The sequence below is a fragment of the Bombyx mori genome, chromosome 17 (genome assembly GCF_030269925.1).
Source record: "Bombyx mori chromosome 17, ASM3026992v2".
Classification (NCBI taxonomy): Eukaryota; Metazoa; Arthropoda; class Insecta; order Lepidoptera; family Bombycidae; genus Bombyx; species Bombyx mori.
The window spans coordinates 10,026,362-10,043,523 of record NC_085123.1 but is presented as its reverse complement, the minus strand read 5'-3'; the positions used below and the strand labels follow the sequence as shown (position 1 = coordinate 10,043,523).

At 35.7% G+C, this 17,162-nt stretch overlaps 1 protein-coding gene and 1 non-coding gene across 13 annotated transcripts in view; both read right to left on the bottom strand.

The window, feature by feature from the left end:
- The window catches only part of LOC101739050 (G protein-activated inward rectifier potassium channel 3), a 41,085-nt gene that overhangs the window by 18,730 nt on the left and 5,193 nt on the right, over nt 1–17,162 (bottom strand). For 5 of the 12 annotated variants that reach the window (XM_038016991.2, XM_038016989.2, XM_038016990.2 and 2 more), the window contains exon 1: nt 4,830–5,104. Coding sequence is in view for 2 of the 12 variants with exons in the window: in XM_038016992.2 (XP_037872920.1) it covers nt 7,015–7,298 (284 nt within the window). In the remaining 10 variants the exon portion in view is untranslated. Of the gene's footprint in view, nt 1–4,829; nt 5,246–7,014; nt 7,416–17,162 lie in introns of those variants that run through there. The other 7 variants (XM_038016992.2, XM_038016988.2, XM_012695820.4 and 4 more) reach the window with 6 other exon arrangements.
- Nucleotides 8,773–8,844, bottom strand: TRNAE-UUC (transfer RNA glutamic acid (anticodon UUC)). Its single transcript has one exon. It is a non-coding gene; the product is annotated as a tRNA-Glu (tRNA).

Here is a 17,162-nt window from a genome sequence, read left to right as displayed (position 1 = left end):
TAAGGGGATTAGAAACTCTGAAAAATAGGACGATAATACTAATACAATACTGCGGATATTTAACCAATAATACTAACGTAAAAATAAAAATAATTAATTTCGATTATTTTTATTCGCCCATAAGAAATAAGATAATGAAGAGATAATGAGAGTATTAATTTATTTCCGAACACTAAACAAAAAGATAATATAACTAAAACTACTTTTACCGTTTAGTCTCGCATTTTTTTTTATGTCTGTGCAATTTTTGCTACTTTACGAATATTTTATGATTTTCGTAGTCACGGACGATTACGTAAAAGTAGTATTAATTATATCTGCTACTCGTGAAAACCGAAGAAATTATTTAAGAAATGTAACCACTTTCAAATCATTTATTTTTGGACGTCGTGTACATTCGTAATAAAAATAAATGTAATGAATAATATAATATGGCAACGGCTTGTATCTAGCATAAAGTTTATGGTTCTAGTTTGAAGCTACAATAATAAAAGGATTTGAGATAAATATAAAACAATTAACTCCACATGAGATGTCACTATCTGGATGAAAATACATTTCAATTGGATTCATAAAATTAAAGCAAATAGCATTCACATATATTTGTCAACGATAAAGTACATCATTACCGTCTTGCGTGTTTGTTTGGACTTTAAATGGTGGATGGAACAATTGTTAAGCAATACTATTGAAACTTGGTATCCAGATGGGTTGGCGGCATTCACGTTCTAAATGTCTATGGGCTTTTTACGGAAGCCACTTTACAGAAGGCTCGCAATAAGCCGAATAAAAGTGTTTATTTTTTAATACAAAATTTAACAAAAACAGAATGAAATGAATTATTTTACTATCAACCAGTTTTTTTTGTTAACAATGGATATTGTGGCATAAAAGTTTTAAGGTATGCTCTATTTTAAATTCTTAACGTGCTAAGATTCGCTTACATTTTTTCCATCATAGTATTTTTTGATCTTCAAAAATAAAGCCCTAAGTTTAAAAAAAAAAAATTGTTCTGTAGGCTTCATTTCATATATTTTTTCTTACTTATTCGCTACATATCACTATCCTCCTCTAGGACTAACCTGTCTCAACAAAATGTTAAAATTCGCATAATTATTGGGCGTGCATCAGAGGCCCTTTAGAAATAATCGAAAACGTTTTTTTATTAATCGTTTTTTTTATTATCAGAATTCGATTAGGTGGAGTTTTGATAGCATAGAATTAAACATGATACTGTAAACAAACAAGATGGATGTTTTTCTGATATTATAAAATCTTAACTTACCATTATTGTGAGTCACCGACTAATTTTCTTTAATTTAAGTACTATTGTTTTATTTTATTGTAGTGAAATTAACTATAGACGTTATAAAACAATGTACTATAGAGTGCGTGGAAAGGTTTTCGAGACGCCATTAATCAAGATTACCCGGACACGTATCTGTGTTTACAGATTTTCACGGATTTGCTAGATTAACCGGTATACTGAAATGTTTACATTATTATTTGAGACCTTGGCGTGACGTTTTTACGATGAAAAGATTCGGGGTAAAGGCCTTTCGCGACCACGCGTTTATCAGCTGATAATGAAATGTCTTTGTTCGTAATTTGATACCTAATGGTTTTCATATGTTAATCGCGATATATTGTATCCTTTCATATATTAATCGCGATATATTGTATCTATATCGAAAAAAAAAGTTATTAAATTGGGATTAATTACATTATCATCGCAACGTCTTTTAAGTGTTGTAAATATTCGCAAATGATTCATCAATTATTAATATTGTTAAAATTTGCTATTTGGATAAAGCTGTTAACGTTTTTTTATAAAAAAGAGTTAATTGAAATAAAAAAGAGTCATAACTAAAGACGGCTAAATAAATTAAAGAAGCAGTAGGATCTCGAAGAAGCTGGTTTGCATTCTTGTATCTTCTGATTAAAGAATTTTTATTACACAAAGTATGTAAATAATATCCTAGAAGATAAACGTTTATACTTAGCTGCGAATTTGTATTGTTTCAGTTCTTTCTGAATGATAACTTTATCGCGGCTGAAATAACGTGGTCTATCCGAACATTTTCTCAGGACTATTGAAACCATTTCATGTTCCGCTATGAAAATGTTGAACTGCATGAAAAACATTGGTTCCATGAAACTATTCACAAATTACCTATCGTACGTTGCTGGGTCTTTGGCGATGTACAATGTCAGGAATCTCCTCTAGAGTACCAATAACGACTGTACCGAGTTTCGTCGCAATCGGGTGAATGGCTTAGGAACGTATAAAGGACCAAAATACAAGCAATTATTTTAATTTAAATAAGATGTGGGGAGAGGGAGAAGAGAGATACGTGGTGCGACCTCTCCCATTTGCAATTGCCATTACTATATTTACGAATTATGTCTATTTCTCAAATTCACCACGCCCCCGACCTCGATTGCCCTCTTATTGTCCTGGTGGCAAGGAATGTATTATGGGTACCACCATCCTACTTATATTACAATACCTGCCAATTGCAATTGCCATTACTATATTTACGAATTATGTCTATTTCTCAAATTCACCACGCCCCCGACCTCGATTGCCCTCTTATTGTCCTGGTGGCAAGGAATGTATTATGGGTACCACCATCCTACTTATATTACAATACCAATGAAACATCTGCCTTTTATTCCTAGGCTCGATAACCATTGAGTACCAAGTGGATAGAAAGCCTGCTTTCCCATCTCATGCATTAAAAAAAGCATTCAGTTAATATTCTCTTCACGTAAATATCGATAAACGATAATCAATAGTAAATCCTATTTCCAAAAGTCGATTATGTTATCGATAACCCTATGACTAATAGGTTTCGTATTTAATGTAACAAAGTATATATCTATTGAAATAATAGATTTGGAGTAAAAATAATGATGTAGTTTGAATTTAATAGTTTGGGGTGGCACCTTGAGGAGTGGTTTGAGAAATATTTAAAATAATTTGGTCATGGCCTTATAAGCTTGACACTACTTTGCACTGGGACGGAGCTGGAAAATGTTCGTCACCGTTCTCGGCGATCTAAGGCTCTCACCAGATCTTCTCTGTGGGTCATAATTCGATTTTTTATTTATTGATTAGATGGGTGGACGAGCTCACAGGCCACCTGGTGCAGGTATAGTTACAACGTCTGCCCCACCCTTCAAACCGAAACGCATTACTGCTTCACGGCAGAAATAAGCAGGATGGTGGTACCTAACTGCGCGGACTCTCAAGAATCTACCATCGGAATGGATGATCCTACCATCTGGTGGTAGGACCATCCATTCCGATGGTAGATTCTTCAAAGCACTACTGTAGCTAGGGCCAGTATTAACAAACTCTCTTGAGCCCTGTAAACTCATCTACAGCTACATCATCAACAGCTATAGCGCAGATGGGATTGCCCGTTATGCTATCAGCCAATACTTGGGTAGGGAAAAAGGAAAATGGTTGTTCATTTACAGTGAGTTTTAAGGAATAATTATTTTCCATGTTCTAACCTACTATGGCATGAACAGCCGTTCATGGCGTTTCTTAAGGACTAGGACATGATTTTATTCAAACGGAGGCTTAAAAAAAATTCTCAGTTGTATGCAGCGGCTTGGCTACGCCCCTGAAGTTCCTGGTATCCACGAGCAACGATAACGCCTTATCATCAGGTGGGCAGGGCTAGAATTGATGCCAATAATAAAAAGCAATAACGTAATTTTTCGGAAATTAGCAATATTTCAAAACATTGCTTTGCCATTTCTATTATTCCTGAATGAGTTGAGATATCGCGACTTCTTGTGAGTCCGCGCGGGTAGGTACCACCACCCTGCCTATTCCTGCCGTGAAGCAGTAATGCGTTTCGGTTGAAGGGTGGGGCAGCCGTTGTGACTATACTTGAGACCTTAGAACTTATATCTCAAGGTGGGTGGCGCATTTACGTTGTAGATGTCTATGGGCTCCAGTAACCACTTAACACCAGGTGGACTGTGAGCTCGTTCACCCATCAAAGCAATAAAAAAAATTATAAAAGACAAACGAATCCGTTGCTTGCCATCAAACCGACAATGACCCAATATTTATTATCTGATACGACTAAATCGTGAGCACTTCTAGTCCAGCTTTCTGAATCAATAGCCACGCAATTAAAAACTGATATTTTGCAAAAAAAAAACTTTTTTTTACTACTTCACTTTGACCGGAGATCTTAGAACGAGTGATGATGGTATTCGCATTGTAATGTTTACGACTTTCAATGATCAGTAACCACCAGATACACCGTGATCTCTTAGAGCAATAAAAATAATAATTAAAAAACTTTCGCTGCCTTAATTTATACATACGATACTCTCGCATTTTTTTATTTATTACTTATGTAGGTGGACGAGCTCACAGCCCACCTGGTGTTAAGTGGTTACTGGAGCCCATAGACATCTACAACGTAAATGCGCCACCCACCTTGAGATATAAGTTCTAAGGTCTCAAATATAGTTACAACGGCTGCCCCACCCTTCAAACCGAAATGCATTACTGCAGAAATAGGTAGGGCGGTGGTACCTATCCGTGCGGACTCACAAGAGGTCCTACCACCACGCATTTTGTAGGCCTCCGCTTAATATTTGAAATGTAAGCCTGTCTATTTCTCTACAACAGTCTCTTTAAACTGCATTTTAGTCTTCGCGTAACAATATCTAGAAAGTTCCATTGTTGAAATTTCAGACGACGATTTCATAAGTACGTTATTGTGATCGTCACAAACAGCTATATTATTATGATTATCATAATTAATATATGTATTTATTATGAACAATGAACATACCTCGTCACTCCACTGATTTATTTTACATGAATGTAGAGCAAACGTGGTCAACAAAGATAAAATGGACTTATCACATCACTATTTACGTCTGCGACGCATTTTCGCTCACTGTCGTCTTGTGTCGCCTCCGTTTATTAACTTAATTCACTGAAATATCCTTTGAATTATTCGAAACAGTAACTAACGGTGATCGTTTACGCGGTTTTTAGGTGTGGCAAATAACGTCCCGAGTACAATGGTTGACGCGCGAATACACACTTTACGTGACTATTGATAAGTCAAGAATTTATCTGTTCCAAACTGATTAGATACGTTGGCACCTCAAGATTGTTGTCCGTGGCGCAAACATTAAAATATCTTTTTTTGTGGAAATATTGATAATAAAATTGCGACTGATTGTCATTTAAGCGGATCCTTCGGTGATTTATTGCTGCGGAAATTATGACGCCCAAACCTACCTTAACAGGATATTAAAATTAAAGCATAATCACATATCTATGCTTTCAATTGCTTTCGCAAAACACGTTGTATCGTAAAATGCATTCGTGATTCAGTAAATTGAATTTTATTCTGAGCATTTTTGTAACATTTTGGACCAGTAGCAGAAACAAGAAAAAGGTGAATGGTGCCGAGTATATGTTTATTAAGAATGAAGACTAACAGAAATATGGAGATATTTACGTAATTACTGATGGTAGGACGGTAGGATAGTACTGCAAGTTGTGAGTCCGCACGAGTAGGTACCACCCAGTCTATTTCTGCGTGAAGCAGTAATGCGTTTCGGTTTGAAGGGTGGGGCCGCCGTTGTACTGTAAAAACTGAGACTTTAGAATCATATCTCAAGGTAAATGGCGGAATTCACGTTGTAGGTATCTATGGGCTCCGGGAACCAATTAACACCAGGTGGACCATGAGTTCGTCCACCCACTTAAGCAATAAAAAAATTTTAAAAAAAATTACATGCTACATTTATTACTTACGAAGACAGGCGATCATAAAGTACACCTATCGAGACCGTAAGTGTTATCCTTTGAAATAACTCTATTATAGCGTGGAAAAACACCATGATGGAAAGTTCGTTCCATAGTCGAAAGTCTAGCAGATGGCAAAAATATCTTTGGATAAAAGCAATAAGCAGTAGAGATGAGCTTTAATAGTAGAAATCAGATGTAAATTAAGTGAGATAAACAATTCCATAAGGAACTACCTACAGAACATTCCGTACAAAATACAGCTATAACAGAAATTTCTCCCTAAGCCGACAGGGTCCTTTAGACCGTAATCATCGACAATAGACTACTGTCCGGAAGTATGGAAGCAACGGATATAATAATATGCAAATATCGTTCCTTAGCTGTAGAACGTCATAGAAGATTATAGAGAATCATTCAATAGGCGTAAAATTTTGGTGTCACTTGTTAATGACAACAGCAGCCTTCATCGACAACTGATGAATCGATGGATTCATGAAGCTAGCAATCTAAATGGATTCTAGATCGAAAATCCTGTTTAAGACGCTCACAACATTGATGCTTAACATGACATCAACATTGCTTACTGAATATCGGGGGTGAAACGATATTTGGTAGCAAACATTGTTGCAACTTTAAAGGAGAGCCATTTGAAGCTTAAAATTTGCAAATATATCATAACAAAAAACTTCTTCAGCGATTTGAATGGACTCAATTTATTTGAAGTTTAATTAAAAATATCGAACTGTTGAGGCTAATACCAAACAAAACGCACCATTAATTACAAAGATAAATGTCGCGTATTGAGCGTAATATTGCTTAAACCAAATAGCCCCCGATATACATAGTTACGATTTTTGCTTATAGAAAGTGAGGCCCTAAATATTTTTAAAACAATAAGAAACTTATAATTTTTCTTATTCTCAATCATTTCTAATAAAGATAACGTATAAAAATAGTTTTAAAGTCGTACAAAACAAGTTCTTTAGCACCGCAAAATAAAAAGAATACTTTAAAAAGAATTTAAAATCATTTAGATTAATAAGAATTCTGAACGCAAAATTTTGAAATTTACTGCAACTAATTTTAAGAAATTATTTTACGTGATCCTGAATGTTTATTTTTAATCTAAACATGAATATAAACTAAATACTCAAGGTTTATCTTAACATAATATGCATGTCATAATATTTCGAGTAATATTACGCACAGACCTGCAAGTATCCTGCCGATAAATAGTAGTCTGTCCAATAGAGCTGCTGTAAGTTGGTATTCTATGGAGGCTACTCGATGGGTGTATCTGAGGCGGCCTGAGAAACCCACTCCCGGTGTATAGCATGGGAGTCTCCACAATTGAACTATCAAAAACACTGGTTTCATCCGTCTCCTCTTCTATAATACCGGGCTTATAGAAGATTTTTCCGGCAGATAGTTTACCCTTGTCTGAACTGTCATCTTCGTTTCGTACATGCATCTCATAAGAATGTTCCGGAATCATGTTGGGTTGTACAGATGTCACGATATTTTTCGGATGCTTGTTTGTTTGCTCATATCGGAGGTTGTTGGTGTTTGAGCACTCATTGTGTACAGTCTCCGCCGAGCCGCGTCAAGGAACCTGATGAAAGATATTGTTTGTTTTAAAGTTTATCTATGTAGGTAATATTTTTTCTTATTTATATTTTTATTTAGATGCGTCGGAATAGAAATAAAATTCTTGTAAGCAATAAGGATTAAATGAACTTAATTTATGGTTAGATAAGGTTTGTCTTGAAAAAAAAAACAATATAAAATTAACAAAAAAGCCCTAATTTTTTTTCATAAAAACTTGTAAACTGTTGTGACAACAAAAAAAATTATTACAACTGTTTGTAAAATGAACTGGATGTATTAAATCCAGAAATTAAAATTTTAAACTGACTCTAGTAGCGCCATCTTGTGTCGAATAGATTAACTATATGTTAGGTGAACATTAGCTTTTAATTGTATGTTTGTAGAGTGATAACATTTAATTACATTCGCATTTTGATTCCAATACTCGGCTTGATAATAAGGAAACCAGTTTTTTTTCTGAATTTAGTAGAACATATTTAATCACCAAATCTTCATTGAGATACGAAAATAGAACAACACGACGTTTATGTGTTCAGATTAAAACCAATTATATGCCAGTAGCCAACCAAACTCCGTAATGCAATTGAGTCCATTAATGAAAAAGGAACAGAGTCATTTATCGTTTGTAATCTTTGCACAAACCGTTGAAACGCGGAATAAAGATAACTTTACGAGGTTTTTCCGCAATACAGATCAACTGTAGGATGTAAAGACATCCGACATTCATCATCAGGGCGTTAAATGGGTAAAGTGAGATCGACCACATCCTAATGAGTGCAAGGACGTAATGTGTCAAACACAACGCTCGAACATTCCGATGGCTCAATTCGGTTTCCAGAAAAATGGAAGAACATTAACTGTTCATAATTAAAATTAAATTTCGGGTATAGTAGAATAAATTTACTCTACATCGTACGTTATTAGATAAATAAATACATTTTTAAGTTATTTAAAAAAATACGATGTTTTGGTTTCGTCAGTCTGTTTGTATTGTAAATTACTTGTTATTAATTATTATTTTTATTAATTTGTGTACATTTGTAGCACATTCATATTATTCTAAAATAATATATAACATTAAATAAATATTATATTATAATATTGTGATGTTTTAGTTTAAGTTATTAAGATAATGTTCTGAATATTATTATTGTAAAATAGTAAGTGTTCAAAGTTGGGTTATGCTATTCAGTAAATTACTCTTTCCCTCTCTTTCCTAAGAAAAGTAAAAGAATACTATAATGAGGCTTATAGGAAAGTTTTGATGTTTTTTAATTTATAAAAAGTGCAAGTTTAGTTTAGATTGAAACACATTGAACTGAATGTATTAGTCGTAATTGTGTGCAAAAAGGCAAAAAACTTTCCCGTACCGGGAATCGAACCCGAGCCTCCTGGGTGAAAGCCAGGTATCCTAGCCACTAGACCATACGGGATATGACTTTTTAACTGAATAACGTTATTTGTTTGTTTCAACACTTCTTTATTTTGCTATTACTTTTATTTCAGAAATTATAAATTTGCTCAATTGTTGGTAACTAACGGGCGATTTCGACGGCGCGAACGGTTAGAGCAGCTCACAAGGCTAAGCCTGAGAGAAATTTCTAACACTACCCCTAGCAGGGGAATTGCTTTGCTGAAGCTACTATAGGCTCAGCAACGTGACCCACTGAGAAGATCCGTCGAGAAATTCAGTGGGTTGTGTCTATGGGCTATGTTGCACGTTGGACTTTTTCGGACCGGCGCTTCATCATCAACTCGCAAAATTATAATTTGCGTTACTGGTGGTAGGACATCATGTGAGTCCGCACGGATAGTTACCACCACCCTGCCCGTTTCAGCCGTTAAGCAGTAATGCATTTCGGTTTGAAGGGTGAGGTAGCCGTTGTAACTATACTTGAGACCTTAGAATTTATATCTCGAGGTGGGTGGCGCATTTACGTTGTACATGTCCATGGGCTCCAGTAATGACTTAACACCAGGAGCTCGTCCACCCAACTAAGCAATAAAAAAAATCACCACCATCATCTCAGACTTTCCAGGCCTTTCCAGGCTACCAAATTGATGACCGGCGCGGCCGGATAAGATGTGTATAGAATGACGGCGGCGTTTCGTTACCCCGTCGTCTGGGTCTGTTACGTTACTGGGTAGGTTACGGAAAGGCGGCCACGATAAGAGGGTTTTCGTGTGAAAAATACTGAATGTATTCACTGAAAAAAGTTGGTATAAGCCCCGACACGGTCAATTCATTTACAACGATCACCAGTCGCCCCATCCAGTAGGTCAACAGATCAGATATTGTTAGAGTCTAGTTTAGTAAATTTATTAAATCAACATAATTTCCAAAAATTAGGGTTTACTGTGATCAGTTTTATAACTGATTGAGACTAGAAAGGAAAACAATTGACAGATAAAAACTTGTGTACAAAAATATTATTTACAGAGATTCTTGATTTCCTTATCGAAACCTTCAGTTATTTTCATGACAATAGAAAATATGCCACGTACATATACGCGCAAGTAAACTTAGGAAATTTCAAACATAAGACATTAACTTTTCAAATCGACTACTTCAAATATTTTTTTGTTTATGGCTTTCGAAGGTCATCAATCATACATAAGATGTCACGGTCACTAAAGGACCGTGCCAGGATCTTAGCCAAGCCGCTGCGTACCACAAGACTTTTTATGCAAAAATCAGTACACTAGTTGGTGCCGGCGGCTTCGTTCGCTCTATGGAGACTAAGAAATTCTAAGATAAGTATAACAGTAAAATATTTGCTAAGAGCAAAAGACGTCTTGTGAGCCCGCACGGGTAGGTACACCAACCCTGCCTATTTCTGCCGTGAAGGAGTAATAAATACATTTGGATTTAAGGGATGGGGCTGCCATTGTACTATACGACTGAGGCTTAGAACTCATGTCTCAAGATGGGTGGCGGAATTTATGTTATCGATGCTTATAGGGGTCCTATGACTACTTAGCACCAAATGGGCCGTGATATCGTCCGCCTATATCTATATATAAGGAATAAAAAATCGCAAGCCATTGTAAATCAACATATTATTACAGTAGTATGAAATATCCTAAAAACGTATATTTGTTTTTTTTACAATAAATACGATCTTGATGATATAAATAATAGAAACAGTGGAACTATTAGTGGAATTAATATTCATGTTTTTCTTAACGCAAATATGCACCGAACTATGAGCAAATTTGTAAGAGAAATGAAATTGTTGTCACACATAAAAGGTTTTCTTAGTAACTACTTATGTATGTCATTGCAGAAATACGCTGTCAGAGTTTCAGCTTTATATTATGTGGCTCATGGGTGCAGTCGTTTGCAGTGGTCGTTGATAAATCACTCAGTCAGGAAATGTAATTTGCTTCGTATGGATTTATGACCGTGCTTATCGAAGACTTATTTATTTTATATTGTGGTTGAAATCGATGGAGTTAGCGGTCCGAGTTATGGTATCGAAAATACCGTCCTTTTTTTTATTGTCGTATAGGCGAGCATATGGCCCACCTGATGGTGAGTGGTTACCGTCGCTCATGGACATCAGCAATGCCAGGGGCAGAGCCAAGCCGCTGCCTACCGTTGAAAAACGGCAGTGCCAAGGTCGCAGTCAAGACGACGTACCCTTATTAATATGCATTGGTTGACTTGATATGTAAGGAACGGAACGGAACAGTATTGATGGATGACAGATATGGAGCATGATTGAGTGAGAGAGATAGGAGATGTCATGTTAGGAAGTAAGAAAGAAGGCGAATGAATGCGGAACACTTAGTTTTATTTTTTAAGCGAGAAGAGGGTACCTGCCGGACGCGACGGCAGACAGACGCGGTGTAACGCTGAAGGCGTAAGATGTTATACTGCAATTATAGTAACCGGCAAACATCTTGAGCAAATGACCTTGACTGCGCAGAACCGAATTTTAGATCACTTTGGTGGTGAGGGTGAGGCGCGACAGCAGGGGAAATCGTATCGAGCGCGTTATTGGTAGATCAGTCGAACCTTGCGCCCCGCACCGCACCCTCATTCCGCTTGCTCCCAAAAGTACGCTTGCGTACAGTGAAAAGTCTATCGTTATTAATCGTTAAGTTATTTGTTATAATTGCTTGTTGACTTTGTTGCCATTGCTATTTGTTGAGTGTTTGTTGATTTTTTATAAAAAATACACTATGCCGCGACAAACTGGTGTAGTATTCAAAAGAAAGGGTAGAAAAATTGTGTACGACGTATATTGCTTCATTATAAAACAGAGGAAGAATGATATGGAAAAAGTAAAACAGACTTCGGAAGCAACAAAAACATCAATGAGTACTGTTAGATGCATTATTAACGAAGCTAAAGGCTCTGGCTTGCTCGCCGTGTTTGGGACTCCGGGTAAGAAAAGATCAGGGAAAAAGAAAGTTACCGGAATGGATAGTTTCGTTCAATCTGTAATAAAAAGATGTAATCATAATAATTACATAACAAGCAGCGAAACTCCGTACCGTAGAAAGGCTTCGAAAAATTTAAAGAAGATATACATTTTAATGGCTCGGAATGAAGTTTACGACGAATTATGAAAGAGCTAGGCTTCAGATGGAAAAAAAACAGAATATAATCGGAAGCTGGTAATTGAAAAAAGTAACATTCGATTACTACGAATTGAATATCTTCAAAAAATAATTAATTATAGACAAAAAAGAAGATCGAACCGACCGAGTTGTAAACTACACCGATGAGCCCTAGCGACTCGGGTGATGAAAACAGTGATGATGATGATGGTCAAGATTATGATAACGAAAAAAATAATTACAAATACCAGCTTCGCTTCAACTGAACGAAGACCTGGCAACAGCTCTAGTTTTGACTTAATAGAAGGAATATCTATTTTACCCCAAGATTAAATTATTACAATTATTACCCTATATTTTTTGTTGATGTTCTAATAAATATATAAATAAATACATATGTTGATTTTAATAATTTAATTGCATTATGACGCAGAGTAAATAATGTTTTTGCACGTGAGTGTACCATGCGCAAACTTACCCCCACTACGTCAACAAATGCTCAAGAAGTTTGCCGGCTATTATACATAGATTAAGACGAAATAAAAAATCAAGTTTGTGTCAATTCATCAACGGTTTCAGTGGCCCACCCTGAATATAAAACCCCACATGTATGTTTGTTTGTTTGTAACGAAATATTTGTATATAGTTTTCACCGACTTTAAGACCTCCGATTAACTTGAAAATTTGTACATATATGTATATGCATCAAGGACGACAAAGAAATAGTTTTAAAATATCGCTCTAATATTCTGTATCACCAGGATAAAAAATATAAAATTAATTGTTAGTTTGGTTCGCTGGATAAGCGCATTAAGTTCGTTTTTAAACTACATATATTTAATAAATGAACCTTGTTTGAAGAAGTATCTCCATAGCGCTAAGATACTGGATGGACCCCACGAAGAGACGTCTTTTGGAAATATAATGACCTTTCTGTGACATAGAACGGTTTCCTTTTTAATCAAAATAGTACAATACATAACACGAAGCAAAGACACGATATAACTTTTGTGGTTGTGCCTGAAGTGTGACCTAGTATGACATAATAAATAAATGACCGTGTAACGTTAAAATTATTTCACTTGTTTTGGCTCATAATTTCCTGTTATTAAATAAAAAGATCGGCATTATGCCAGCAATAATGTAGCATCAAGATAATGCCCATTATTAAATAACAATGAAGTGCAATTCATACGTAAATTGTATGAGAACGTTTGATATAAAACCGTTTTTAACATTATAGAGCACGCTCGCGGGTACTTTACGCTTCAATTGATACTAAATCTACTTATTACCTTCATCTATTACATATTAGATTTTTTATTATAGCCCCAGATGAGGAAATTAGCTCACGTCGACTTGGTGCTAAGTATTTACCGGAGCACAAAAACAATAGAAAGGGAATCTACCGCCCTCTACTCGAAGACCCAAATAGCAAACGCTTCTCTTTCTTTATGAAGGAAGGGTTACTGGTGGTCTGAAGGCCTTTCTAGTTTCACCAGGACAGGTGGGCGAACAGAAGCTCAGCCAGGAGGGGTGGAATTTGTTAATAGGTGCCCGAGCGCCTCCGAAAGATACGTATCTGCTCAAGAGCAGCTGCTTCGCGAATGCATCCCAAACACATGTATGCTTCGCTTCAGAAATATGCAGGATGGTACTTTGTTTATTGCCCTTCTAGGAACATACGGCCCACCTAATGGTGAATGGTTACCGTCGCTCATGGACATCAGCAATGCCAGGGGCAGAGCCAAGCCGCTGGTTAGCGCTAAAGCCGCTGCCTACCACTACTTATGATCTCGTTCTACTACCATTAAACTACGAATAGAAAATATTATCTCCGTTATTTAAGTAACAGACAGTAAAATGCGTGGGCATATTCTGGTTAAAAAATATACTAGCTATCAATCGATATTTTGTATGAACATACCATCTAGCGATATAATTGCAGTTCGTACAATGGCGAGAAATAGGGCCGCTGCGCAACGTTATTAATTACTCGTCAGACGTTGTAGTTGAGTTCGACCTTCATCACAGGTAGCATTCGGTTTTAAGAATTTAATTGTCTCCAATAGTCTATAAAAAGTCTACATAGTAAGCATATTTTTGTACAAATCATTATTTTTGTGGTGGAAAAAATAGTTTAATTAAGAGCCAGGTAATTTTATATCGTGTATACTTACTCTTTTAACATAGAAACGATATGAATATATTGTATAATGATAGATTTATTTTAGCTCAGTTAGCGAAGGCAAGTGAACGGTAATATAATATTTAAAGAAATAGCATCTTATATTCACAATTATTTTGAAAATCGGCCGACAAATACAATGTCCTCTGTACCCCAGGACATCTCTATTGACAATTGCTGATATTGCTATAATTCATCCTGTCGAATATTGTGGAATGGCACAGGAAATGTCTATTTCGGGACACCGAGGTCCAATCAGCCAATTACAACACTGTACAGAATGTTAGACCACAGATTTCATTACCTATGATTCATCTACGCTGTAATAAATTTTATGCGCCACTTTTTTGGACTAGCTCTATACATGTTGTCGTGCTACCAGCTCTATGGTTTGTTATGAGTGTATTTTTGACTTTTTGCTTTTGCAGACGTACTAACCACGCGATTATTGTCGCTCATAAACGTCAGCAATACCAGAAGCGTAGGAGACCGGAGACTCTCCTCAAACCACGCTTAAAGTAGAACATGTCGTAGATGAGTAAATATGCTCACGGCCCAACAGGTGTTAAGTAGTTATTGGAGCCAATACTTGATTACCACCGATCACCTTGAGATATGTCTCATTGTATAGCTTAACGTCTGTCTATCTCTTCAATTCGGAACGCATTACTCCTTCTTGATAGAAATTGCCGTGTGGGCTCACAGGACTCCCTACCACTTGTCAAGTGTACAATGCTCAATAATGTGCGCATTTTTGTACACTTGTTACTTTAATAAGTTGAATTGAACTGAATTCAACTCAATCCACATTCAGAGCACGGACTTTATTTACATTTTTCAATATTACATCCTACATCTTACCAATATTACAAGAAGAATATCCAACTGCAAAAAGACAAATGCATGCATGTCGCATGACTCAACCTAGAATTAGATATGTTACATTTGTCCCCAACTGGTTGACACTTCACCCACATACGAGTCATTCTAATGAAACTAGCCTACCGAACTTTAAAATGATTAAAGATTGAGTAGGTCTTTGATTTTATTCACTTAATTTGAGTATCTTTAGAACATGATAATGATTATGATAATATGTTACTAAGTATTGATAAGTAAGAAATAAGAATCATTAATTGTGCAAATTCAGTTGAACGTGCGCTGTGATCAGAAAATCATTTCAGTTATGTAAAACATGTGAATTTGAATATACGTAATTTTCCAATATGAACGTTATTTATTTTATTTCGGCTTGTCATATACCTATATGATCTAGAGCTCGAAGTCAAAAAAGATGGAGTCTCTTGGTCACTCCATCTTCGAGCGTCTGGACATGAGACTGAGCCACGCACTTCACTCTGCCACTAACCGACAAAAGTGGCTACAAATTACAAAAAAAAGGTCACAGGCGGGCGCATCACGATGCTCAGCAATGAGCGATCGACTGAAGGAGGAGGAGGAGGTCATATAGCGATATTTTCAAATGTCATAGCCAAACCGCTGCATACTAGAATATTGCAAAGGGACCTCAGTTCAAATATACAAATGTAATTTCCTGATCCTCATATTACACAATAAATAACATCTATTTGAATAGAATTACAATTAACTTTCACTACACTATTGTTCAACGTTGCAACTGTAAAACTAACAGCTGGTGAATAAATATAGGCATTATAAACTCAACTAGTGTCTATTATTTTGCAACATAAAATTATCATAAGAAAGATCGTCTAGCTGAGGCTTGCTTGAGTTTATTTATTTTTATGAATGTTTTGACTTGGAAAACATTGCTCTTCCGTAAATAAATAAAAAAGAAGCCGCCTTTCGGGTGTTTTCCCGATTTTACTATGCTGGTACTATATAGAACAAAATCATAAAAATCTGTCGAGCCGTTTAAGAGTTCAGTGACTAACACAAGTAAAGAAGAGACTTATCCTACTATTATTATTATGGCAAAAGTTTGTGGGGACGGATGGATATTTGTTACTATTTTAAGCAAAAATTACTGCACAGATTTTGATACTAATTCAGAATTTAATAGCATATAATAATATGTAAATCAAAATAGCACATTTGGTCATGATCGACCGGTATTTCTGATAAATAGACGAACCATTGACGTCACAGTTTTTAGGGTCTAAAAAGTTTATTTGTAAATTAGGTCCAATATTTTGATGCTACAAGAATGATCGTGACTAGCCTATTTGTAATTTCTTAAAATTTATGTCAACTTATAGCTTGTTAAAATAATAGCTATTACCAAGAATAAAAAGTAGATCGCAGGATTGATCTAAAAAAAGAGGAGACATCTAAAATCATTAGTCATAAAATTTCAGATTGGGATTAAGCACAGGGAAGGGAAAGGGAAGGGAAGGAGTGGTCTCCGTGCGTAAAACTCTAAACGTTCTCTTAGTAATTTCAAAACTAAACATACAGTGAGTATACGCTAGTTAAGCTTAACTAGCGTATGTAGCTGTGCGGGAAAAGATACATGAAATAATCTTCAAATATTTAATAACTAGCAGACCCAACAGACATTGCCCTGTCGGGTCTGACCATTCTCGATCCCATTGATTGGAACACACAGAAAAAACTCATCAAAATCGGTCACATAGGAGGAGTTCGCTAACGTACATACGGACAGAAAAATTATACCCAAATTATTATTTTGGTTAGCGTGTTTTTTTGTAGAAACTACATTTTTTACTATAGATTTTATTTATTTATTTATTTATTTATAACTTCTTATACTATAAAGTATAAAGGCGGACTTAATGCCATAGGCATTCTCTAACAGTCTACCTTAGGGGAGTGCAGAGATGAAGCTTGGTAGGTGTAGTGTGAAGGTGATATTACTGAAACATAATAATATGTGTATATATAACATACATAATATTTATAGATACAAATACTCGTACTTAAATAAATACATATACATAAATATATACATATACGTATCATAATATATACATATAAAAACATATATAAACA